General features: G+C 40.7%; 1 protein-coding gene across 1 annotated transcript in view; it reads right to left on the minus strand.

The window, feature by feature from the left end:
- LOC133632654 (disabled homolog 2-interacting protein-like) overlaps positions 1 to 27244 on the minus strand; it is an 82554-nt gene that overhangs the window by 29546 nt on the left and 25764 nt on the right. The window contains exons 15-18 of the mRNA XM_062025210.1: positions 13377 to 13495; positions 10900 to 11044; positions 3544 to 3644; positions 3386 to 3480 (exon numbers count right to left, since the gene is read on the minus strand). Of these exons, the coding sequence (XP_061881194.1) occupies positions 3386 to 3480; positions 3544 to 3644; positions 10900 to 11044; positions 13377 to 13495 (460 nt within the window). The remainder of the gene's footprint in view (positions 1 to 3385; positions 3481 to 3543; positions 3645 to 10899; positions 11045 to 13376; positions 13496 to 27244) is intronic.

Here is a 27244-nt window from a genome sequence, read left to right on the forward strand (position 1 = left end):
ACACACACTCTGAGGACATTTACACACACTATGAGGACATTTACACACACTCTGAGGACATTTACACACACTATGAGGACATTTACACACACTATGAGGACATTTACACACACTATGAGGACATTTACACACTATGAGGACATTTACACACACTATGAGGACATTTACACACTATGAGGACATTTACACACTATGAGGACATTTACACACACTATGAGGACATTTACACACACTCTGAGGACATTTACACACACTCTGAGGACATTTACACACACTCTGAGGACATTTACACACACTATGAGGACATTTACACACACTCTGAGGACATTTACACACACTATGAGGACATTTACACACACTCTGAGGACATTTACACACACTATGAGGACATTTACACACACTATGAGGACATTTACACACACTATGAGGACATTTACACACACTATGAGGACATTTACACACACTATGAGGACATTTACACACACTCTGAGGACATTTACACACACTCTGAGGACATTTACACACACTCTGAGGACATTTACACACACTCTGAGGACATTTACACACACTATGAGGACATTTACACACTCTGAGGACATTTACACACACTCTGAGGACATTTACACACACTATGAGGACATTTACACACACTATGAGGACATTTACACACTCTGAGGACATTTACACACACTCTGAGGACATTTACACACACTCTGAGGACATTTACACGCCGTGAGGACATTTACACACTATGAGGACATTTACACACACTCTGAGAGGACATTTACACACTGTGAGGACATTTACACACACTCTGGGGACATTTACACACTGTGAGGACATTTACACACACTCTGAGGACCTTTACACACACTCTGAGTACATTTACACACACTCTGAGGACATTTACACACACTCTGAGGACATTTACACACACTATGAGGACATTTACACACTCTGAGGACATTTACACACACTATGAGGACATTTACACACACTATGAGGACATTTACACACACTATGAGGACATTTACACACACTATGAGGACATTTACACACACTATGAGGACATTTACACACACTATGAGGACATTTACACACACTATGAGGACATTTACACACACTCTGAGGACATTTACACACACTATGAGGACATTTACACACTCTGAGGACATTTACACACACTATGAGGACATTTACACACACTCTGAGGACATTTACACACTCTGAGGACATTTACACACACTATGAGGACATTTACACACACTCTGAGGACATTTACACACACTCTGAGGACATTTACACACACTATGAGGACATTTACACACACTATGAGGACATTTACACACTCTGAGGACATTTACACACACTATGAGGACATTTACACACACTCTGAGGACATTTACACACACTCTGAGGACATTTACACACACTCTGAGGACATTTACACACACTCTGAGGACATTTACACACACTATGAGGACATTTACACACACTATGAGGACATTTACACACTCTGAGGACATTTACACACACTATGAGGACATTTACACACACTCTGAGGACATTTACACACACTATGAGGACATTTACACACACTATGAGGACATTTACACACACTCTGAGGACATTTACACACTCTGAGGACATTTACACACACTCTGAGGACATTTACACACACTCTGAGGACATTTACACGCCGTGAGGACATTTACACACTATGAGGACATTTACACACACTCTGAGAGGACATTTACACACTGTGAGGACATTTACACACACTCTGGGGACATTTACACACTGTGAGGACATTTACACACACTCTGAGGACCTTTACACACACTCTGAGTACATTTACACACACTCTGAGGACATTTACACACACTCTGAGGACATTTACACACTGTGAGGACATTTACACACACTCTGAGGACATTTACACACACTATGAGGACATTTACACACACTCCGAGGACATTTACACACACTATGAGGACATTTACACACACTCTGAGGACATTTACACACACTCTGAGTACATTTACACACACTCTGAGGACATTTACACACACTCTGAGGACATTTACACATTGTGAGGACATTTACACACACTCTGAGGACATTTACACACACTATGAGGACATTTACACACACTCCGAGGACATTTACACACTGTGAGGACATTTACACACACTATGAGGACATTTACACACTGTGAGGACATTTACACACACTATGAGGACATTTACACACACTCTGAGGACATTTACACACACTCTGAGGACATTTACACACACTCTGAGGACATTTACACACACTCTGAGTACATTTACACACACTCTGAGGACATTTACACACACTGAGGACATTTACACACTGTGAGGACATTTACACACACTCTGAGGACATTTACACACACTCTGAGGACATTTACACACACTCCGAGGACATTTACACACTGTGAGGACATTTACACACTGTGAGGACATTTACACACACTATGAGGACATTTACACACTGAAAATCCCAAGCCGAACTGAAATTTTAACAGTTAACACATGAGCCAAGTACCAAATTATACATACATACAAAACTTGCTAACATTTAAAAATGTTAAAAAAAAGCATGCTAACATGAATCAAGTGATAACATATTTGACTTTGAGGGGTACACCCTAAAAAATTGCTAAAAAGATAGCATATTAGCATGTTAGCGGTTAATATGTGTGAAGTGACATATTTGACTCTGAGGTGTATACTTACTAAATTTAACTGTTAGCACACCAGTCAAATAGAGCCAAGTAACAAATTATATGACTGTATATTTGCAAAATTTGCTAAAAAATAAATAAATAGTCAAACCTAGCATGTTAATGCTAGCATGCATCAAGTGATAATTCATTTGACTCTGAGCAGTATACCTGCAAAAGTAGAGAAAATATAATAATAATGCATAATAATGCAAAAAAAGCTAGCATTATTATTTGCATTCTAGCAATTGAAATGCATAAAAGAACAAAATAATGTACTCTGAGGTGCATAATGGCAAAATGAGCTTAAAAAGCTAGCATTCTGATATTAGCATGCTAACATTAGCAATTGACATGGAGCATTTTGACTTTGGCTTGAATTGGTTGATCGTTTTTTGGTCATGAAAATAGATAGTCCAAATGTCCCGAGTAAGTGGAATGTTTTGAATTATTCGGAAAATGTGCGCAACTTAGTTGAAAGAAAAATGGGTGGGAAAAAGTGGGACTTTTTTAAAGTTGAAAAGTAGTTGAAAGTGCAGGATGATTGGAATGTGTGAAGTGGTGTGGCGTACACGGCAGCTGTAGACTTCAGTCGATGGGTGAATTTGCTGCGTGTCAGTCGGGTGTGTGAGTTACCTGCCGTCGGCCATGTTGACGCTGCTCTGGCGGAACACTTTGGGATGGGAGCGAGTTCTCCGAAGAGACTGCTTCAACGTCCTGGACAGGAAGCCCTGCGCAGTCAAGGTAACGTTGGCGTACTTGGTGAAAACTACACAAAAAAAACCTCCCCTCACCGTCACTTTGGCGCCGGGTGTGTCCAAGGCGGCGCTACTGAGCACGCTCTGTCGCCACGCTGCACGGTCGGGAAGAGACGCGGCGCCATGTTGGCGCCAGGCTGACAGAGAGACTGGTGTTAGCATATGACACATACGGTGGTGGTCAAAAGTCTACGTACACTTGTAAAGAACATCCTGTCATGGCTGTCTGGAGTTTACAACTCTTATTTTTTGGTGATGTAGTGATTGGAGCACATACTTGTTGGTCACAAAAAACATTCATGAAGTTTGCTTCTTTTATGAATTTATTATGGCTCTACTGAAAATGTGAGGGTCAAAAGTATACATACAGCAATGTTAATATTTGCTTACATGTAAGGCTGCAGCTAACGATTATTTTTCTATCGATTAATCTATAGATTATTTTTCGATTAATCGGTCAATTATAGATTATTTTTTTCGATTAATCTATAGATTATTTTTCCTTTTACCGATTATTTTTTTATTCAAAATGAAGATGAAAAAATAAATGTAGGCCCGTTTTTTTCAAAAGACGTGGCTTTTATTTACAAAAAAAAAAGAAGTATGGCCACTCAGTCAACATTGACAACAACATGACTAAATATTCTGTAACAATGTAAACATTTAAAACGTTTAACCTTCAACAAAATTAAAAGTAGCTTATTTGCTTTTTCATGTGCAAATATAAAAGTCAACATCCAGTGCAAATCTTAATATTCTGCAATAGTATAAGCGTTTCAAAAGTAAAAGTATTGCTTATTTTGCTTGAAAATGTGCAAAAATAAAGATAAACATCCAATACAAAAAAGTGCAAAAGGAAATATTCTGTAACAACAGTGTAAACATGTCAACAAAAGTGAAAGTATTGCTTATTTGCTAAAATGTGCAAAAATAAAGATAAACATCCAATACAAAAAAGTGCCAATCTAAATATTCTGGAGCACTGTAAACATTAAGTATTGCTTTTAAAATGTGCAAAATAAACATCCAGTCCAACACAGTACACAATAACCAATTCTACTCATTCCAGTGAGTGACTAACAGTTGTAATGAAGAAAGGTTAGCATGTCTACATGCTCTGCTTCTTTTCTTGTTTACAATATTCCCAGCAGCTGAAAATAGGCGCTCAGAAGGGGTCGATGTGGCTGGAACTGAGAGCTAATTAGCCTTCACCTCAAGCCAGGACTGCGAGTGAGCTGAGCTGCAGTTTATATTTCTAGTAGGTCAACGGGCTCATAGTGATGTTACTAGTAGTTGACTGGGAGGTGTTTATTATCATTTGGGGAGAGTCCGCTGCCTGATGCTCACCTGCTAAACACCTATCTGCTCCACGCTGAAGCGCTGACTACATGCGCTATGAATACGCACTGCTGATTGGCTGATAATGCTGCGTGTGTACCAATCAGATGGTTGTGTGGGTGGGACAATGCTGCGTGTGTACCAATCAGATGGTTGTGTGTGTGGGACAATGCTGCGTGTGTACCAATCAGATGGTTGTGTGTGTGGGACAATGCTGCGCGTGTACCAATCAGATGGTTGTGTGGGTGGGACAATGCTGCGTGTGTACCAATCAGATGGTTGTGTGGGTGGGACAATGCTGCGTGTGTACCAATCAGATGGTTGTGTGGGTGGGACAATGCTGTGTGTGTACCAATCAGATGGTTGTGTGGGTGGGACAATGCTGCGTGTGTACCAATCAGATGGTTGTGTGGGTGGGACAATGCTGTGTGTGTACCAATCAGATGGTTGTGTGGGTGGGACAATGCTGCGTGTGTACCAATCAGATGGTTGTGTGGGTGGGACAATGCTGCGTGTGTACCAATCAGATGGTTGTGTGGGTGGGACAATGCTGTGTGTGTACCAATCAGATGGTTGTGTGGGTGGGACAATGCTGCGTGTGTACCAATCAGATGGTTGTGTGGGTGGGACAATGCTGCGTGTGTACCAATCAGATGGTTGTGTGGGTGGGACAATGCTGCATGTGTACCAATCAGATGGCTGTGTGGGTGGGACAATGCTGCGTGTGTACCAATCAGATGGTTGTGTGGGTGGGACAATGCTGCGTGTGTACCAATCAGATGGTTGTGTGGGTGGGACAATGCTGTGTGTACCAATCAGATGGTTGTGTGGGTGGGACAATGCTGCGTGTGTACCAATCAGATGGTTGTGTGGGTGGGACAATGCTGTGTGTGTACCAATCAGATGGTTGTGTGGGTGGGACAATGCTGCGTGTGTACCAATCAGATGGTTGTGTGGGTGGGACAATGCTGTGTGTGTACCAATCAGATGGTTGTGTGGGTGGGACAATGCTGCGTGTGTACCAATCAGATGGTTGTGTGGGTGGGACAATGCTGCGTGTGTACCAATCAGATGGTTGTGTGGGTGGGACAATGCTGCATGTGTACCAATCAGATGGCTGTGTGGGTGGGACAATGCTGCGTGTGTACCAATCAGATGGCTGTGTGGGTGGGACAATGCTGTGTGTGTACCAATCAGATGGTTGTGTGGGTGGGACAATGCTGCGTGTGTACCAATCAGATGGTTGTGTGGGTGGGACAATGCTGCGTGTGTACCAATCAGATGGTTGTGTGGGTGGGACAATGCTGCGTGTGTACCAATCAGATGGTTGTGTGGGTGGGACAATGCTGTGTGTGTACCAATCAGATGGTTGTGTGGGTGGGACAATGCTGCGTGTGTACCAATCAGATGGTTGTGTGGGTGGGACAATGCTGCGTGTGTACCAATCAGATGGTTGTGTGGGTGGGACAATGCTGCGTGCTGAGACAGAGGCAGAGGCGCGAAGCAGCTTGTTAACACTTTAGCTTTAGCTTAGAAACTCCTTCGGTACACCCCCGTACCGAACCGAACGCCCCGTACCGAAACGGTTCAATACAAAACACGTACCGTTACACCCCTAGCAGATACAAATGACACATTCATGTTTTTGTGTAACGATGACAACGTATGCTAACGCGGACGATTGACTAGTTGATGGTTTTCTTTTCAAATGTTGGTTCATAGCCGTTGTGCTGCTATGATAGGCCATTTCCGCTCGACACAGTGTGCATACAACAACATTATTAGGCCGTGTATTGAAATACTCCCACACTTTTGACCACTTTTGGCATGCTTTTCCCCCCTCGCTCGCACCGCTCGCATCGTCTGCTTTGATCGCCTGCTTTGCGCTTCGCCATGACGGTAGTGTGACGTAAATATGCGACGCGTCGACGCACAAAAACGGCATCGACGTATTTACGTAACCGACTACGTCGACGCGTCGTTTCAGCCTTACTTACATGTCCCTTGGCAAGTTGACCTGCAATAAGGCGCTTTTGGTAGCCATCCACAAGCTTCTGCTTGACCACTAAATTGCTGCAGTTCAGCTAAATGTGTTGCTTTTCTGACATGGACTTGTTTCTTCAGCATTGTCCACACCTTTAAGTCAGGACTTTGGGAAGGCCATTCTAAAACCTTCATTCTAGCCTGATTTAGCCATTCCTTTACCACTTTTGAGGTGTGTCTGGGGTCATTGTCCTGTTGGAACTGTCAGGTTCACACACCGATGACATCTATTAAACAGAACAAGAAGCAAGGAACCAGGCAGAGACAGAGTTCACTTTAGCTCATGAGGAGAACGCGTGGAGCTGCACACTCAGTCACAGTCTCGCTCTACGCTCTAAGGTACAGCTCCCGCGTTGCTCTATTCATTCAGGATTTCCCCAGTCAGCATCACCGAGGCCGCCTCTAAAAAGGAGTGGTCACACATATCATGCAAAGCAGCTCCAGTACGCACAATACGTGACGGAATGTGCTGGGGGCCTTGTCTCTGCTTCGTCTGCGTGCTGTCATCTTGTCTTCGTTGAGGTACTTGAAGTCCTTGGCTGTTAGCAGGCTAAAACAAAGATAACATCTGCGGCTGAGGCCACCCCTCATATGCCGTGGAAGATAAGAAGTTTTGTCCTTGCACAGATCGAAAAGTCTAACGTGAGCACAATAGATAACTATAGCAACGGCCTTTAAGCATAAGAGTTGTGTGATAACTTGTACATAATTATTCTAACAGCAACACCCAACTGCACCCAAGACCCAACCTCCGGGCTGATGATTTTAGCTTGTCCTGAAGAATTTGGGGATAATCCTCCTTTTCCATTGTCCCATTTACTCTCTAAAGCAGAGGTCCCCAACCTTTTTGTAACTGCGGAAAGGTCTACGCTTGAAAATTTGTCCCACGGACCGGGGGTAGGGGGGGTGTATGGTATTTTATTTTATTTATTTATTTTTTGTCATAAAAAAATACAATCATGTGTGCTTACGGACTGTATCCCTTGCAGACTGTATTGATATAAAATGTAGGAACCAGAAATATTAATAACAGAAAGAAACTTTTGTGTGAATGGGGGAGGGAGGTTTTTTGGGTTGGTGCACTAATTGTAAGTGTTGTGTTTTTATGTTGATTTAATAATTAAAAAAATTAAATTAAATTTTAAAAAAAAAGTAATTTCTTGTGCGGCCCTACGGAGCCCCTAAAGCAGGGGTCACCAACCTTTTTGAAAGCAAGAGCTACTTCTTGGGTACTGATTAATGCGAAGGGCTACCAGTTTGATACACACTTAAATAAATTGCCAGAAATAGCCAATTTGCTCAATTTACCTTTAACTCTATGTTATTATTAATAATTAATGATATTTACACTTAATTGAACGGTTTAAAAGAGGACAAAACACGAACAAAATGACAATTAAATTGGGCCAATTTGTTATATATTCTAACAAAGTGTAGATTGGATTTTAACCTATTTAAAACATGTCATCAAAATTCTAAAATTAATCTTAATCAGGAAAAATTACTAATGATGTTCCATAAATTATTTTAAAAATTTTTCAAAAAGATTCGAATTAGCTAGTTTTTCTCTTCTTTTTTTCGGTTGAATCTTGAATTTTAAAGAGTCGAAATTGAAGATAAACTATGTTTCAAATTTAATTGTCATTTTTTTCGTGGTTATTTATGCCTCATATAACGTACACTTATTCAGCCTGTTGTTCACTAATATTTAGACATTTTAAAGGCCTACTGAAAGCCACTACTAGCGACCACGCAGTCTGATAGTTTATATATCAATGATGAAATCTTAACATTGCAACACATGCCAATACGGCCGGGTTAACTTATAAAGTGACATTTTACATTTCCCGCTAAACTTCCAGTTGAAAAAGCCTTTGGAGGATGACGTATGCGCGTGACGTAGCCAGGGGAACAGAGGTATGGCTTCCCCATTGAATACAATACAAAAAAGCTCTGTTTTCATTTCATAATTCCACAGTATTCTGGACATCTGTGTTGGTGAATCTTTTGCAGTTTGTTTAATGAACAATGAAGACTGCAAAGAAGAAAGTTGTAGGTGGGATCGGTGTATTAGCGGCTGGCTGCAGCAACACAACAAGGAGTACTTACTTGGATAGCAGACGCCTAGCCGATGCTAGCCGCCGACCGCATGGATGATCGGGTGAAGTCCTTCGTCGCGCCGTCGATCGCTGGAACGCAGGTGAGCACGGGTGTTGATGAGCAGATGAGGGCTGGCTGGCATAGGTGGAGCGCTAATGTTTTATCATAGCTCTGTGAGGTCCGGTTGCTAAGTTAGCTTCAATGGCGTCGTTAGCAACAGCATTGTTAAGCTTTGCCAGGCTGAGATCTATTAACCGTGTAGTTACATGTCCATGGTTTAATAGTATTGTTGATCTTCTGTCTATCCTTCCAGTCAGGGATTTATTTATTTTGTTTCTATCTGCATTTGAGACAGATGCTATCACGTTAGCTCAGTAGCTAAAGAGCTTCGCTGATGTATTGTCGTGGAGATAAAAGTCACTGTGAATGTCCATTTCGCGTTCTCGACTCTCATTTTCAAGAGGATATAGTATCCCAGGTGGTTTAAAATACAAATCCGTGATCCACAATAGAAAAAGCTTGTACCTAAGTTACGGTCAGAGCGAGAAAAAAAAAAGTATTTCACTGCATTCTAGTCCGTCACTCTAACGTTCCTCATCCACGAATCTTTCATCCTCGCTCAAATCAATGGGGTAATCGTCGCTTTCTCGGTCCGAATCGCTCTAGCTGAGTTGAAAACAATAGGAAAATATGAGGGAGTGAACAACTGACAACGTCACGCTACTTCCGGTAGGGGCAAGGTTTTTTTTTTTATCAGAGACCAAAAGTTGCGAACTTTATCGACGTTGTTCTCTACTAAATCCTTTCAGCAAAAATATGGCAATATCGCGAAATGATCAAGTATGACACACAGAATGGATCTGCTATTCCCGTTTAAATAAAGAAATGATTTTTTTTTATTTAAACGTGAATAGCAGTCAAGGTGAAGTCGGCGGCTAGCGCGGCTAGCGCTCCAACAAAGTCCTCCTGGTTGTGTTGCTGTAGTCCGCTGCTAATACACCGATCCCACCTACAACTGTCTTCTTTGGAGCCTTCATTGTTCATTAAAAAAATTGCAAAAGATGTCCAGAATACTGTGGAATTATGAAATGAAAACAGAGCTTTTTGTATAGGATTCTACGGGGTACCATAACTTCCGTTACTCGGACTTCGTCACGCGCATACGTCATCATACCGCGATGTTTCAGCCGGATATTTCCCGGGAATTTTAAAATGTCACTTTATAAGTTAACCCGGCCGTATTGGCATGTGTTGCAATGTTAAGATTTCATCATTGATATATAAACTATCAGACTGCGTGGTCGCTAGTAGTGGCTTTCAGTAGGCCTTTAAGTGCCTTTCAAATGTCTATTCTTGGTGTTGGCTTTTATCAAAAACATTTCCTCAAAAAATGCGATTTATACTCCAGTGCGACTTATATATGGTTTTTTCCTTCTTTATTATGCATTTTCGGCCGGTGCGACTTATACTCCGAAAAATACAGTATGTATACTTTTGACCCTCACATTTTCAGTAGAGCCATAATAAATTCATAAAAGAAGCAAACTTCATGAATGTTTTTTGTCACCAACAAGTATGTGCTCCAATCACTACATCACCAAAAAATACGAGTTGGAAACTCCAAACAGCCATGACAGGATGTTCTTTACAACTTTTGACCACGACTGTAAATGTTTTTTACATTTCATTGAACGAAAACCATGAAATAAAATGGTACAAAAATACACATTTGCGTCTTTTTATGCGAGAATCATTTAGTTTGATTATGTTTTTTTTTTGGCGCCCACAGATTATCAGCCTATTTTCCGACATGTCGCCGAGATTAGGAACGTAATCTCTGACAAACATCCGCCGCCGCACAAAGACAAGCAGACGGCAAAAGAGCAAATATGAAATACATATTCTTCTCACCCGTCTGGTCTTCCAGGTCCATGGCGTGCCGTGTGCCCTCACCTTTGTGGGCGGAGTGGCGAGGCGCCGCGTTCACGTGGAGGGTGTGTCTTAGCAGCCACACGGTACAAGTCTCCGCCCTCTCCGACAGGAGCAGAGGATGAACCTGCAGGATGGCAACTTGAAATAATCTCCCAGCTGGACGGAGCTTGATTGACGGATGGACAACTTGTCTTCAGGGCTTTTTATGCTCAGGCGGAAAAAAATCAAGAACTTTGTCCAGCAGTTAAATGTGTTTAAGGAAAAACACACACTGTGACAAGACACATATTTACGATACTTAGCTATTGTATTATTATTTAAATGTTTTGTTTTTTTACTTTTTAATGAGAATACATACTGGAACAAAATGATTGATCAAGGGAAATTAGTCAAACAATAATAGATATGAAAAACACTACTAACGGTCTAAAATGGATTCAAAACACAAAATGTGCAATATTTTCCCGAAAAAGTGGCATTTTTGATGTGACATAACTAGAGCCACTTTTATGTCAATAATTCATAACAACATTGCTTTTGTTTTAAGCCATTTTTGTCAAAGAAAATCTTGTTTTATTTATATGGAAAACACAAAATTTGCAATATTTTCCCGAAAAAGTGGCATTTTTGATGTGACATAACTAGAGCCACTTTTATGTCAATAATTCATAATAACATTGCTTTTGTTTTAAGCCATTTGTGTCAAAGAAAATCTTGTTTTATTTATATGGAAAACACAAAATTTGCAATATTTTCCCGAAAAAGTGGCATTTTTGATGTGACATATAACTAGGGCCACTTTTATGTCAATAATTCATAACAACATTGCTTTTGTTTTAAGCCATTTTTGTCAAAGAAAATCTTGTTTTATTTATATGGAAAACACAAAATTTGCAATATTTTCCCGAAAAAGTGGCATTTTTGATGTGATATAATTAGAGCCACTTTTATGTCAATAATTCATAACAACATTGCTTTTGTTTAAGCCATTTTTGTCAAAGAAAATCTTGTTTTATTTATATGGAAAACACAAAATTTGCAATATTTTCCCGAAAAAGTAGCATTTTTGATGTGACATAACTAGAGCCACTTTTATGTCAATAATTCATAACCACATTGCTTTTGTTTTAAGCCATTTTTGTCAAAGAAAATCTTGTTTTATTTATATGGAAAACACAAAATTTGCAATATTTTCCCGAAAAAGTGGCATTTTTGATGTGACATAACTAGAGCCACTTTTATGTCAATAATTCATAACAACATTGCTTTTGTTTTAAGCCATTTTTGTCAAAGAAAATCTTGTTTTATTTATATGTAAAACACAAAATTTGCAATATTTTCCTGAAAAAGTGGCATTTTTGATGTGACATATAACTAGAGCCACTTTTATGTCAATAATTCATAACAACATTGCTTTTGTTTTAAGCCATTTTTGTCAAAGAAAATCTTGTTTTATTTATATGGAAAACACAAAATGTGCAATATTTTCCCGAAAAAGTGGAATTTTTGATGTGATATAATTAGAGCCACATATATTGTCAATAATTCATAACAACATTGCTTTTGTTTTAAGCCATTTTTGTCAAAGAAAATCTTGTTTTATTTATATGGAAAACACAAAATTTGCAATATTTTCCCGAAAAAGTGGCATTTTTGATGTGATATAATTAGAGCCACTTTTATGTCAATAATTCATAACAACATTGCTTTTGTTTTAAGCCATTTTTGTCAAAGAAAATCTTGTTTTATTTATATGGAAAACAAAATTTGCAATATTTTCCCGAAAAAGTGGAATTTTTGATGTGATATAATTAGAGCCACATATATTGTCAATAATTCATAACAACATTGCTTTTGTTATTGTTTTTTGAGCAATGACAAATGAAAAAAAAAACGGACGTAAGGTCTTAGGAATCCAGAAGATTTTGTTTTAAGCCCTATTTGCCAAAGAAAATCTTATTTTATTTAACGGCAAACACAAAATATGCAATATTTTCCCAAACTAATTTTATATTTGATGTAAAGTACAGTAATTGAAGCCTTGACTGGGTCTTTTTAGCAATGACAATTTTAAAGTAAAAACAATTGTATTCAATTTTTAATGTTTTTTTTTAAAATATATTTTTAAAAAGTACCACAAGCTGTAAAAAAATTAGCTGCGTGCCAAAAATGGCCCCCGGGCCTCACGTAGGAATTGAAACACCAAATTACATAATATCCCTTTTCAGCATAATAATAATAATAATAATTTAAATAGTTGAAGATTCACGGTAATATGAAAATAGCACAGCAACAGCCTGCTGCCGGCTACAGCTTCGATGTTAAAGGATTAAAATATAATCTGAAAAACATCCAGCAGCCGGATTAAAAAGATTAACATTTTATTGCCCAGGTCTGCTCAAACTCGGACTTTTACTGTGAAATGTCTCCAGGAAGTGAAAAGAAGACCCTTTTACCTCCAGGTTGTCCAGCAACAGTAGATGACAGTCGGAAAGGACGCAGAACATCTTGCTCCAGGTGTTAGGCTCCGCCCTCTGACCACATGACAGCCAATGGAAGGAGGCGCGCTTCAGCTCTATGACGTCACAACAACATCAATGACTGTTGAAGGGGATCAAGTTTGCCAGAACGCCGACAATTACATCCTGGAAACTTACAATATTATTTCAAATAAAAGTCAAATACTGACAAATCACATGACTGTTTTTACAATCTTTTTAATGCATGAGGATCTCATCTCATACATTCTCAGGGCCCTAAGTGCCTCCCTCACTTTTAGATCTTGTTCTGCGGAGTTGACCCATGAGTCCAGGTGCTTGAAGTTGTTGTGAGAGGAGTCAACACTCGGACTCCTCTCTGTTTAAAGGCCTACTGAAATGAAATTGTTTTATTTAAACGGGGATAGCAGATCCATTCTATGTGTCATACTTGATCATTTCACGATATTGCCATATTTTTGCTGAAAGGATTTAGTAGAGAACATCGACGATAAAGTTTGCAACTTTTGGTCTCTGATAAAAAAAAGCCTTGCCCCTACCGGAAGTAGCGTGACATTGTCAGTTGTTCACTCCCTCATATTTTCCTATTGTTTTCAACGCAGCTAGAGCGATTCGGACCATTACCCCATTAATTTGAGCGAGGATGAAAGATTCGTGGATGAGGAACGTTAGAGTGACGGACTAGAGTGCAGTGCAAGACATATCTTTTTTCGCTCTGACCGTAACTTAGGTACAAGCTGGCTCATTGGATTCCACACTCTCCTTTTTCTATTGTGGATCACGGATTTGTATTTTAAACCACCTCGGATACTATATCCTCTTGAAAATGAGAGTCGAGCACGCGAAATGGACATTCACAGTGACTTGTATCTCCACGACAATACATCGGCGAAGCTCTTCAGCTACTGAGCTAACGTGATAGCACATCGGGCTTAAATGCAGATAGAAACAAAATAAATAAACCCCTGACTGGAAGGATAGACAGAAGATCAACAATACTATTAAACCATGTACATGTAACTACACGGTTAATAATTCTCAGCCTGGCAAAGCATAACAATGCTGTTGCTAACGACGCTGAAGCTAACTTAGCAACCGGACCTCACAGAGCTATGATAAAAACATTAGCGCTCCACCTACGCCAGCCAGCCCTCATCAACACCCGTGCTCACCTGCGTTCCAGCGGTTGCCGGCTAGCGCGTCTGCTATCCAAGTAAGTCCTCCTTGCTGTGTTGCTACAGCCAGCCGCTAATACACCGATCCCACCCACAGCTTTCTTCTTTGCAGTCTTCATTGTTCATTAAACAAATTGCAAAAGATTCACCAACACAGATGTCCAGAATACTGTGGAATTATGAAATGAAAACAGAGCTTTTTGTATTGGCCTCAATGGGGGAGCCATACCTCTGTTCTACTGGCTACGTCACGCGCATACGTCATATCCAAAGGAGTTTTCAACCGGAAGTTTAGCCGGAAATTTAAAATGTCACTTTATAAGTTAACCCGGCCGTATTGGCATGTGTTGCAATGTTAAGATTTCATCATTGATATATAAACTATCAGACTGCGTGGTCGCTAGTAGTGGCTTTCAGTAGGCCTTTAAGAGCTCTTGTATTTGGTTGGAAAGCAGGCAGATGACCGTCCGTGTAGTCTAGGTCAGTCAGGACTACTGCGGGATGTCTTCTTGACCTCCTTGGTGTAAGAGTTAGATCCTGCTCTCGGCCACTGATGGCATTCCTGAACACGTAGTCCAGGACTATGACAAAGATGAAGGGGGCAGGGGTCTTTTCTTGCATGACCGCAGCCTGAATGTCAAACTCCTCACTGCCGCCATCTTGGGTCATCACTTTGGCCCGTGCATCATAATCATCAATGTGCTGCCATAGCCGAGAGACCAGCAGTCGGGGTCACACATGGCAGAGCCCAGCTCTGAAACAAGTATCCCAGTGTCCCGTGTGATTACTTCGGGGTAGGTGAGGTGAGGTGAGCCCTGGTAGATTGTTTCCAAAGGAGGAGCTGTGATATCAGCTCGGAAGCAGTGACCAGCAAACTGTGCGCGACGTTGGCTCAGAGGGGTGCTTGCTCGAGGTAGGTTGCCCTGTATTTGGTCCAAAGTGGGATGGGACTGCCACGATAAACCTTGAACCCTTCGAAGCAGGTTGGTATAGCAACCGTCAAGGCGTTTGTGAAGGCGCGCATTGAGGGTCCAGGTCTCGGAGTCGTACATGAGGATGGGTTCGATAGTAGACTTGAAGAGGTCTAGCTTATGTGAATTGGGCCCATGCACTTGCATACATGGTCTCCAACGCTCGGAGCAGGTTGGGAGGGACACCATAGGCCTACAGGATCCCCTAGTGGTGACTCTATGCACTTCCGTTTTGAAGTCAATAAAGCACAATACAACCATCAGGTTGTTCTTCTTCCCCTTTTTGATTAGTCTCCTCAGGGCCAGCATCTAGGATAGAGTGGTTCTCTCCTCTCGAAAGCCGTTTTGGTTTTCCCTCCTCAGGTGGGGGTCGATGGCATGCTGAATCCAGTTCAGTATCATGCGGTTGTGGACCTTCGCAGCGATACAAGTCAGGCTGATGCCTTGGCAGTTGTCTGGTTTGTAGAGGTCTCCAGATTTGACATGTTGGGGAGAGACCACATGTCAGGTAGCTTGTTGTCGAGCAGGGCAAGGTTGCAGAACTCAAGCAAGATGTTGTCGAGACCATGTTTCTTCACGACCTCAGGAAGTATGCCGTCCGGCCCAGCACTCTTACCTTCTCTCAGTGTGCTTTTTTTGCCTTAGCAAACTCCATGATCGTGAAGGGACCATCTTTGATGTTGAGGTCATGATGGCATCTGATGTTGTTCCCAGCAGCTTCTGGAAATGTTTGTACTACCCTCTCCTCTCAGGGCTGTGTCCCTCCTTGGTCCTCTTCCCTCCCATCATCTCGCTGATGACCTTACTGCCAGGACTCTCTGCACCCTCTCCATCAGTTGATCTTGCCATAGGTACTGAGGGGACGTGTTTAGCCTCATTCAGTATCCCAGGTCTCTCCACAGTAGGCTCCCGTGCTTCTTCCACCCAATTGCCCCGTGCCGTTTGGACCGGGGGGAGCTTTTGGTTTTGTCCAGTACGGGCACATGTCCTTGTTGTTATATAAGGTTTTACTACTTAGGTATAAAATACTAAAGGGTCTAGCTCCATCTTATCTTGCTGATTGTAATGTTCCAGTACTCTGGAAGGCCCTCCCGGTAACAGTTAGAGATGCTACCTCAGTAGAAGCATTTAAGTCCCATCTTAAAACTAATTTGTATACTCTAGCCTTTAAATAGACGACCCTTTTAGACCAGTTGATCTGCCGTCTGTTTTCTGCTCTGCCCTCCTCTCCTGTGTGGTGAGGTTATCAGGTGACCACAGGTGACGCGCTAGCTGTTCAGAGTCGGGACCCGGGGTGGACCACTCATCTGTGCATACGTTGGTGATGTCTCTGTGCTGCTGACTTGTCTCCACTCAAGATGATCTCCTGCTGGCCCCACTATGGACTGGACTCTCACTATTAACTAGATCCACTATGGAATGGACTCTCACACTATTAACTAGATCCACTATGGACTGGACTCTCACACTATCAACTAGATCCACTATGGACTGGACTCTCACACTATCAACTAGATCCACTATGGACTGGACTCTCACACTATTAACAAGATTCACTATGGACTGGACTCTCACACTATTAACTAGATCCACTATGGAATGGACTCTCACACTATTAACTAGATCCACTATGGACTGGACTCTCACACTATAAACTAGATCCACTATGGACTGGACTCTCACACTATCAACTAGATCCACTAAGGACTGGACTCTCACACTATTAACTAGATCCACTATGGACTGGACTCTCACACTATTAACTAGATCCACTATAGAATGGACTCTCACACTATTAACTAAATCCACTATGGACTGGACTCTCACACTATTAACTAGATCCACTATGGACTGGACTCTCACACTATTAACTAGATCCACTATGGACTGGACTCTTACACTATTAACTAGATCCACTATGGAATGGACTCTCACACTATTAACTAGATCCACTATGGACTGGACTCTCACACTATTAACTAGATCCACTATGGACTAGACTCTCACACTATTAACTAGATCCACTATGGACTGGACTCTCACACTATTAACTAGATCCACTATGGACTGGACTCTCACACTATTAACTAGATCCACTATGGACTAGACTCTCACACTATTAACTAGATCCACTATGGACTGGACTCTCACACTATTAACTAGATCCACTATGGACTGGACTCTCACACTATTAACTAGATCCACTATGGACTGGACTCTCATACTATTAACTAAATCCACTCGACGTCCATTGCACCGGTCGCCCTGGGGGTGGGGGGGTCCCCTCCAAGGTTTCTCATTGTATCCCATTGGGTTGAGTTTTTTCTTGCCCTGATGTGGGATCTGAGCCCAGGATGTCATTGTAGCTTGTGCAGCCCTTTGAGACACTCGTGATTTAATAAACTTTGATTGCTTGATTGATAGATATGGAAAGTCCCCTGACTGTTTTTTAGCCTACGAGGACGTCCTCTCATACAATCAGCACATGGAGAGTCGAATGATTGTTTGAGGACATTTTCTCATATATATTCATAGAGAAAGTCACATGACCGTTTGTAAAACATGGGAACATTTTCTCCTATGACTGGACACCGTCTCATACATGTTCTCATAGGGATTTTGACGGTTTTCACTGTAACACACACGGACGTCGCCTCATACAAAAAGTCACAGGACTGTTTTTAGTGTGTGTAAGACGAGTACTTGCTTTTGTTGGCGGCTAAGAGATTGAGGAAAGCAGCTTGTGAAGAGCTCAGCTGATTGGCTGACACGCTGCCAGGCAGCGGATGAAGTGATTTGATTGGCAGCCAAACACTGGATGGCGACATCAGGCTTTTACTTCCCTGTAGGCATTTAGTTCTTCTGCCAACGTTTATGTTCACCTGCTGCAGGAGACACCAGTGATATGATGGCACACGTCCTGGTTGCTAAGTACAATATGGCTACAGTCACAACAAAGTCAATAATATGAGAACATGTGCACTATAAATCCAACTCTTTAGTCTTTATGTAAAGACTTACCTCCCTACTTTCATCATTGTTGTATGACTATGCATTATTTTAAATACATTTCATAAAAAATGCCGTTTACCAGCGTCCCGGAATGGATTGTGTTTGACATTAAATGTTTTACTGCTTGTTTAGACGTCACTTTTGGATGTTTACTTTCACGATTGTACATTGCTGATATAGCAACAGTAAATCCCCACAATCCAGCTGTCCATCATCAACTCACCAATCACATCCATCCAGCCAAGATGTTGACATTTGGACAGATGTTTGGCCAGCGTCTCCATGGCAACAAGAACCTTGCTGCAACACACACGCATGCACAAAATGCCTTCTTGCAACGCTCTCCATACAATGACAGACATGTGCACATACAGTACATGGACACACTCACACACATGTATAAATATACATACATACATACACACACACACACACACACACACATATATATATTTATACACATACATATAGTGTATATGTATACATATATGTACAAACATAGAAATATACATACATATATATATACGTACAAACATAGAAATATACATACATGTATATATATACACATATACTGTATGTATATACATACATGCACACACATATATGTACACACACACACACACACACACACTTATATACATACATAAAGACATTACATACATATATACACATACGTATATACACACATACATAAATCTGTGTGAAGGTTTGTGTAGTTACAGTGTCAACTTATTCTAAAATAACTTTTCTGACGAGTGACCTCATCCAGGCCCCCGCCCCCAAATTGTCAAAATCTCCACCAACTTGTTCCATTCAGTTGTGCATCAAACTTTTTTTAGTTGTCTAACAATTAAAGGTTAAATGGAAATGAATAACAACACATTATTAACATAAAAACTATAGTAGTTGGGGATATTTTGACAAGGTGAACCAGTCAGAAAATGTATTATAGAATAACTTAAAAACCGTATTGGCACAAACAAAAAATGTTTTTAATATTTGCAATGATAACGGGGGCCAACTTCAAAAGGGTACACACGTGTGGAGATGCATTAAAACACACACACACACTCTTGTATTTGTTACCTTCTTGAGACCTCTGAAAAATGCCTACCTCTTTAGGACCACCCTTTCTAGATATATAAAGATTTGTATTTATAAGATAAATAATATACAGTATACAAACTATGCAAATATAAAAACGTAAGCTTTTAATTTTTTTGTTTATTGTTGGTTTTTAATCTTATTTACTTCAAGTTATTACAGTATGTCTCTATATACATATTTATTTTATTTATTATTAATTTTGGCCAAAGGGGGCGCATTTCAATTTCTTACACTCACTTGTTATTACATATGTTGGCCAGAGGGGGAGCATTTTTAAAACAGACACAGTTTTCAGCACAGTACCACTCAAGAGCAGACAAACCTTACAGGGAGACAGAACCGGACCGCTGACGGGTCAGCCAACTTCTGCCACCCCTTAAAAAGGTGGAAAACAGGTAAAAATTGGTGGTGGTGATGGTGGGGTGTGAGTAAAAAAATATTCAGTCTAAGGCTGGACTCTCACGGAGGGAGTCCAGACTGAGACCAGGGGAAAAAAACCTCAATAGCCATAACACACACAAACAAGTTACAAAGAATACACAAGACTTGCAACGGAGTCAATTTGAAAAATCCCTCCTTTTTAGGACCACCCTAATTTTGATAGATTTCACCACCAAGGGTGCAAATGAGACATTCTCTATTAGATGCAATGGTTAGAAGCTACTTTTCCTTGTTGATGTCTCAAGAAGGCTAGCAATACAAGAACACACACATAGGGTTGGGTATCGAGTATCGATTGGAACCGGGACTAACTTTCCGATTCTCCCGGAATCGTTCAAAAGTTTAAATTTCGATTCCTAGTTTCGATACCCAGTCCGCCGACCGGAAGAAGAAGCAGCTGAACACCAACGAAGAAGCGCCCACCGCCGGAAGTGTTAGCATAGCCGAGCCTATGTAGCCGAGCGAGTCAGTCAAGCACGGATAGCGGGCGTCGGCGGTCGAAAGTGCGGCTTTATTTTACTAAAAAAAATGAAATATCGGCGAAATGTAACACGTGCGACAGGACTGTTTCGTGCTTAGGAGGGTGCACGTCGAACATGATGAAGCACCTCCGAGTTCATGCAGTACAAAAAAATGCGTGTACCGTCTTCGACGCCTCTTCCTCCGACGCCCAGTCTGGCACCTCGGTGACTGCACTGCAGTCCGAATCCGGTAAGTAAAACGATATATATGCAATAAATAATGTGTTTTGCGCCAACGTTGAGGCAGCTAACAAATTAGCCCGCGTATTTTTTCATAGACAATTTACAACCTGCTAGCCAGGCTCCGCGATGTGCTCGGCGTACTCCGTTCACCGTAGCGGCAATGGGGAAGATGTCGGTGCCACAGACGGAAGAGTGCCACAGAAAGGTCACTGCACACATAGTCAAAAGACTGCATCCCTTTTCAGAGGTGGAATCTCCAACATTTAGGTTAGTTAAGCAATAACGTTAGAGCTAAGCTAATTGATACTGGGCTAAACAGTAACAGCAACATCACATGTTTGTTTATGCTTGCAGGGATATGGTGCAAAGTCTCAACCCATAATACATACCACCTTCCAGGGACTACCTGTCAAACACATTGATCCCGGCATGGTACAAGAAGAATCGGAATCGAGAATCGCCAGGAATCGGAATCGGAATTGTTCAAATTCAAACGATACCCAACCCTACTCACTTAGACATAAATGGAGACACACACCATCCATCCATACATGTTCTATACCACCCGTCCTTATTCGGGTCACAAGTAAGCTGGAGCCTATCCCAGATGACTTCAGGCAGAAGGCGGGTACACCCTGGACGCCTCACCAGCCAATCACAGGGCACATAGACATACACATCCATTCCACATTCCCACCTAAAGACAATTCAATGACGCTAAGTTATGTACAGACACACACAGAGAGGACAAGCACACACCTGTCAGTCAGTCCACATGACGTTTACACACAGAGGACAAGCACACACCTGTCAGTCAGTCCACATGAAGTCTGAAAAGCATCAGCAGCCCACATGAAGAGTCACACTGACTGAACGGTTCCTAACACCTTAATGGCATTAAGGGATTACCTGTTACTGTCAAGTGTGTGACACACACACACACACACACACACGGAGAAAGGAGGGAAACTAGTTGCATTATTTCCAACAAGTGGTCAAAAGTTTTAATAGATGCACAGGCTTGCTACGGATTGGTCAGCAGGTGAGCACACCTGTCAAACAGGCCAATGAGAGGAGAGTATACGTCAGCGAGGCAATACAGTTTAACGTCTGGTAGACAGCGGTGGCCATTTAAAGCAGTGACATGAGAAATATAATAATATTATGGTTACAGTCACTATATCTACACGTCTATTGATTGTACCGCCGATGCTAATACACGACCCGCCCACTTGGTCAGTGATCAGCCTTTGCATAGATAATCAATGTGACCAAGCCGTCACAAGTCCTTCTGGGAACCTAAGACCACCCATCAGACACAACGCACATGTACAGTTGTGCAGACCTGCCGACGTTTAATAAGTACTCCCCCATAGCTTCGCAAAAAGGCTTCAAAATATTTGAGTTACAGTATAAGTATTAACATGTTTTCTTTCCATTACAGTGTGTCTTTGCCCCTGTTTTACAGTTTTTAATAGCGCTTCGAGTGCGTGGCGTCATGTCAACTCTTGTTCACTCTTTAGCCGCTCAACTTCCTTTGGTAATTAAAGGGAGAAGCCAAGTGTTATTGCAGCTGGAACCAAGCGATGTTGTAACAGTCATTTACGGGACGCATCGGTCAGTATCGGCCGATTTCCATTCATAAATATGTGATCGCAAAAGCCGATGCCGCTGCTGACATCGATGGCTGGCAACTAACCGTTTATGTTTATACGCAGTGTGGAGCCGCTCACATAAGTTAATCAGCACTTCCATTTGCGGAAAATAAACAATATTTCTTACAAGTATCATTGAAGACAGGGCTAATGTAGTGGATTGTCCGAAGCTTAAACAGGCAACAAAAGTAGTTTAGTACAACAAATTTATTTACCCATTATCAGAAGTGCAGGTTGAATTGAGTTGGCCGTGCAGACAAACCACATGTCACTCCGGAGCAAACAAGACACACACAAGCCAAAATCACCCTCGAGTTCCGGTCTTCTGCCATTTTTTATATGTCTTTTGTGCGTCATCGTTCCTTATCGAGTGCGTCAATGTCTTTTATCTTTTCCCTATCTGTTCCATAACAACTCGAATCCTTTAGACAGTCAACACATTCTGTAGACAGGTTGGCACGACTTAACATTCACTTTTGTCCCACTGGCACAGAATAGGAAAGAAATCAAATGAGCGTACATTCCCATTAGACATGCAATATAGGTCAAAGGTCAGAAATTCTACTACACTAAACACTGAGTAAACCCGGATTGCCACTGGATGCGTGACGGCGGCGGACTCTTTGCCTTTTTATTCAAGTCAAAGTGTCAGTCTCCTCCATCCCTTCGCTAAATATACACAGAGCTTCTATATTTGCAGGTCGCCGCAACACAGCAGTTTTAATTCAGCTAACAAGAGGGGACAAGAAGTCAAGTACAAATGGCTTACTTGGCTTAAATGGCGGATCGCATTTTACACTCGGTTTTACAAGAGGTTTTCAGAAGACATTTGGCCTGGATGGATGACAGGGTTTCTGCAGGTGTAAGCAAATCTAATTGAATCACGCTTTAATGCCCCTATATCAGCGGTCACCAACCTTTTTGAAAGCAAGAGCTACTTCTTGGGTAGTGATTAATGCGAAGGGCTACCAGTTTGATACACACTTAAATAAATTGCCAGAAATAGCCAATTTGCTCAATTTACCTTTAACTCTATGTTATTATTAATAATTAATGATATTTACACTTAATTGAACGGTTTAATAGAGGAGAAAACACGAAAAAAATGACAATTAAATTTTGAAACATAATTTATCTTCAATTTCGACTCTTTAAAATTCAAAATTCAACCAAAAAAAAGAAGAGAAAAACTTTAAAAAAGAATTTATGGAACATCGTTAGTAATTTTTCCTGATTAAGATGAATTTTAGAATTTTGATGACATGTTTTAAATAGGTTAAAATCCAATCTACACTTTGTTAGAATATATAACAAATATGACCAAGCTATATTTCTAACAAAGACAAATCATTATTTCTTCTAGATTTTCCAGAACAAAAATTTTAAAAGAAATTCAAAAAACTTTGAAATAAGATTTAAATTTGATGCTACAGATTTTCTAGATTTGTTTTTATAGTTTTATATAAACTATAAAAACTTGAAACAGAATAATTGCTTTGAATTTTAATCATAATAAGTTTGAAGAAATATTTCACAAATATTCTTTGTCGAAAAAACAGAAGCTAAAATTAAGAATTAAATTAAAATTTATTTATTATTCTTTACAATAAAAAAAATAAATTTACTTGAACATCGATTTAAATTGTCAGGAAAGAAGAGGAAGGAATTTAAAAGGTAAAAAGGTATATGTGTTTAAAAATCCTAAAATCATTTTTAAATGTTGTATTTTTTCTCTAAACTTGTCTTTCTGAGAGTTATAAGAAGCAAAGTAAAAAAATTGATGAATTTATTTAAACAAGTGAAGACCAAGTCTTTAAAATATTTTCTTGGATTTTCAAATTCTATTTGAGTTTTGTCTCTCTTAGAATTAAAAATGTCGGGCAAAGCGAGACCAGCTTGCTAGTAAATAAATACAATTTAAAAAATAGAGGCAGCTCACTGGTAAGTGCTGCTATTTGAGCTATTTTTAGAACAGGCCAGCGGGCTACTCATCTGGTCCTTACGGGCTACCTGGTGCCCGCGGGCACCGCGTTGGTGACCCCTGCCCTAAAGCAAATGTAATGACAATGTCGTATAAAGTCAAAAGCAGTATAGACTAAATTGTAAGCATTTGACAATTATAATCTAGAATAGTTGAAAAGTTGACATAACTGTTACTCTAGATCAGGGGTCACCAACCTTTTTGAAAGCAAGAGCTACTTCTTGGGTACTGATTAATGCGAAGGGCTACCGGTTTGATACACACTTAAAGGCCTACTGAAATGAATTTTTATTTATTTAAACGGGAATAGCAGATCCATTCTATGTGTCATACTTGATCATTTCGCGATATTGTTTTTATGTTTTATTGTTTTGTTTTTAATGTATGTTTTATTTTTTAATGTATTGTATTCTGTTTTTATATGTTTAAATGGATCTTAAGGTCTGCAATAAAGATTGATGATGATTGCCATATTTTTGCTGAAAGGATTTAGTAGAGAAAATCGACGATAAAGTTCGCAACTTTTGCTCGCCGATAAAAAAAAGCCTTGCCTGTACCGGAAGTAGCGTGACGCCACAGGAGGTAATATTCCTCACAATTTTCCTTTGTTTACAATGGAGCGACAAAGCGACGGTTACCCCATTAATTTGAGCGAGGATGAAAGATTCGTAGATGAGGAACGTTACAGTGAAGGACTAGAGAGGCAGTGCAGGACGTATCTTTTTTCGCTCTGACCGTAACTTAGGTACAAGCTGGCTCATTGGATTACACACTCTCTCCTTTTTCTATTGTGGATCACGGATTTGTATTTTAAACCACCTGGGATACTATATCCTCTTGAAAATGAGAGTCGAGCACGTGAAATGGACATTTAAAGTGACTTTTATCTCAATGACAATACATCGGTGACACACTTAGCTACGGAGCTAACGTGCTAGCATCGTTCTCAAATGAAGATAGAAACAAAATAAATAAACCCCTGACTGGAAGGATAGACAGAAGACCAACAATACTATTAAACCATGGACATGTAACTACACGGTTAAAAATTCTCAGCCTGGTAAGGCTTAACAATCCTGTTGCTAACGACGCTAAGGCTAATTTAGCAACTTAGCAACCGGACCTCACAGAACTATGATAAAAACATTAGCGCTCCACCTACGTCAGCCAGCCCTCATCTTCCCATCAACACCCGTGCTCACCTGCGTTCCAGCGATCGACGGCGCGACGAAGGACTTCACCCGTGGGTTTGGCGGCAAGCATCGGCTAGGCGTAGTAAGTAGTCCTTGTTGTGTTGCTGTAAGTATTGTACTTAGCCGCTAATACACCGATCGATCCCACCTACAACGTTCTTCTTTGCAGCCTCCATTGTTCATTAAACAAATTGCAAAAGATTCACCAACACAGATGTCCAGAATACTGTGGAATTTTGTCGAAGAAAACAAGAGGTTTTTATATCGGGTCAGGTGGGGTCCAACCTCTTCCGTGGATTTTGTGACGTCACGCGCATAAATCACATCCAAAGGAGTTTTTCAACCGGAAGTGTGGCGGGAATTTTAAAATGTCACTTTATAAGTTAACCCGGCCGTATTGGCATGTGTTGCAATGTTAAGATTTCATCATTGATATATAAACTATCAGACTGCGTGGTCGCTAGTAGTGGCTTTCAGTAGGCCTTTAAATAAATTGCCAGAAATAGCCAATTTGCTCAATTCACCTTTAACTCTGTTATTATTAATAATTAATGATATTTATCTTTGCGGAAACACTGATCTTCTTAATGATTTCTCACAATAAATATATATAGAAACAGATAAATATCAATATGCAACACTTTATTTTTATATTTTCTCTAAGTGCACATTTTTCAAATTGCACATTTTCAAATGATCACTTCTAAGACAGTCTTGTGAAATCACAACTTCCCATTTTAACTAGCTAGCCACTAACATTTTTTAACAAATCATGAATTACTTTGCACCATGTTTGTACAAATAATAACTCATGTAAAATACTAAAGTCAACTCTCAAATTTTTAAATAAATCATGTCACACTTTGAACTGGACACCAAAACTGTTGTCTGTTTCTTTGTCAGTTAGTGAAGACCAAGTCTTTAAAATATTTTCTTGGATTTTCAAATTCTATTTGAGTTTTGTCTCTCTTAGAATTAAAAATGTCCAGCAAAGCGAGACCAGCTTGCTAGTAAATACTGTACATAAAATTTAAAAAATAGAGGCAGCTCACTGGTAAGTGCTGCTATTTGAGCTATTTTTAGAACAGGCCAGCGGGCTACTCGTCTGGTCCTTACGGGCTACCTGGTGCCCGCGGGCACCGCGTTGGTGACCCCTGCTCTAGACTACTGCAAAGCACTTCTTGTCGGGATCCCCAGCAAGAAGATCCAGAAGCTGCAATACATACAGAATAGTGCTGCTAGGATCCTGATGAGAGTGCGGAAATACGACCATATCACACCAATTCTCATATCCCTTCACTGGCTTCCTGTTCCACTCAGGATTGAATACAAAGTCTCCCTACTAACCCACCAGTGCCTCCATGGTAATGCCTCCCTCTACCTCAAAGAACTGCTCACCCCCAAATCCTTCACACGACACCAGGCTAACTTCCTACAACCTCCGAGGACAAAGCTACGAACAATGGGAGACCGGGCTTTCTGCTCCGCCGCTCCCAGTCTGTGGAACGCTCTCCCTGACCACCTGAGGGCACCACAGACTGTGGATGCTTTTAAAAAAGGCATAAAAACACTTCTTTTTAAAAAAAG

The sequence above is a fragment of the Entelurus aequoreus genome, linkage group LG17 (genome assembly GCF_033978785.1).
Source record: "Entelurus aequoreus isolate RoL-2023_Sb linkage group LG17, RoL_Eaeq_v1.1, whole genome shotgun sequence".
NCBI classification, from domain to species: Eukaryota; Metazoa; Chordata; class Actinopteri; order Syngnathiformes; family Syngnathidae; genus Entelurus; species Entelurus aequoreus.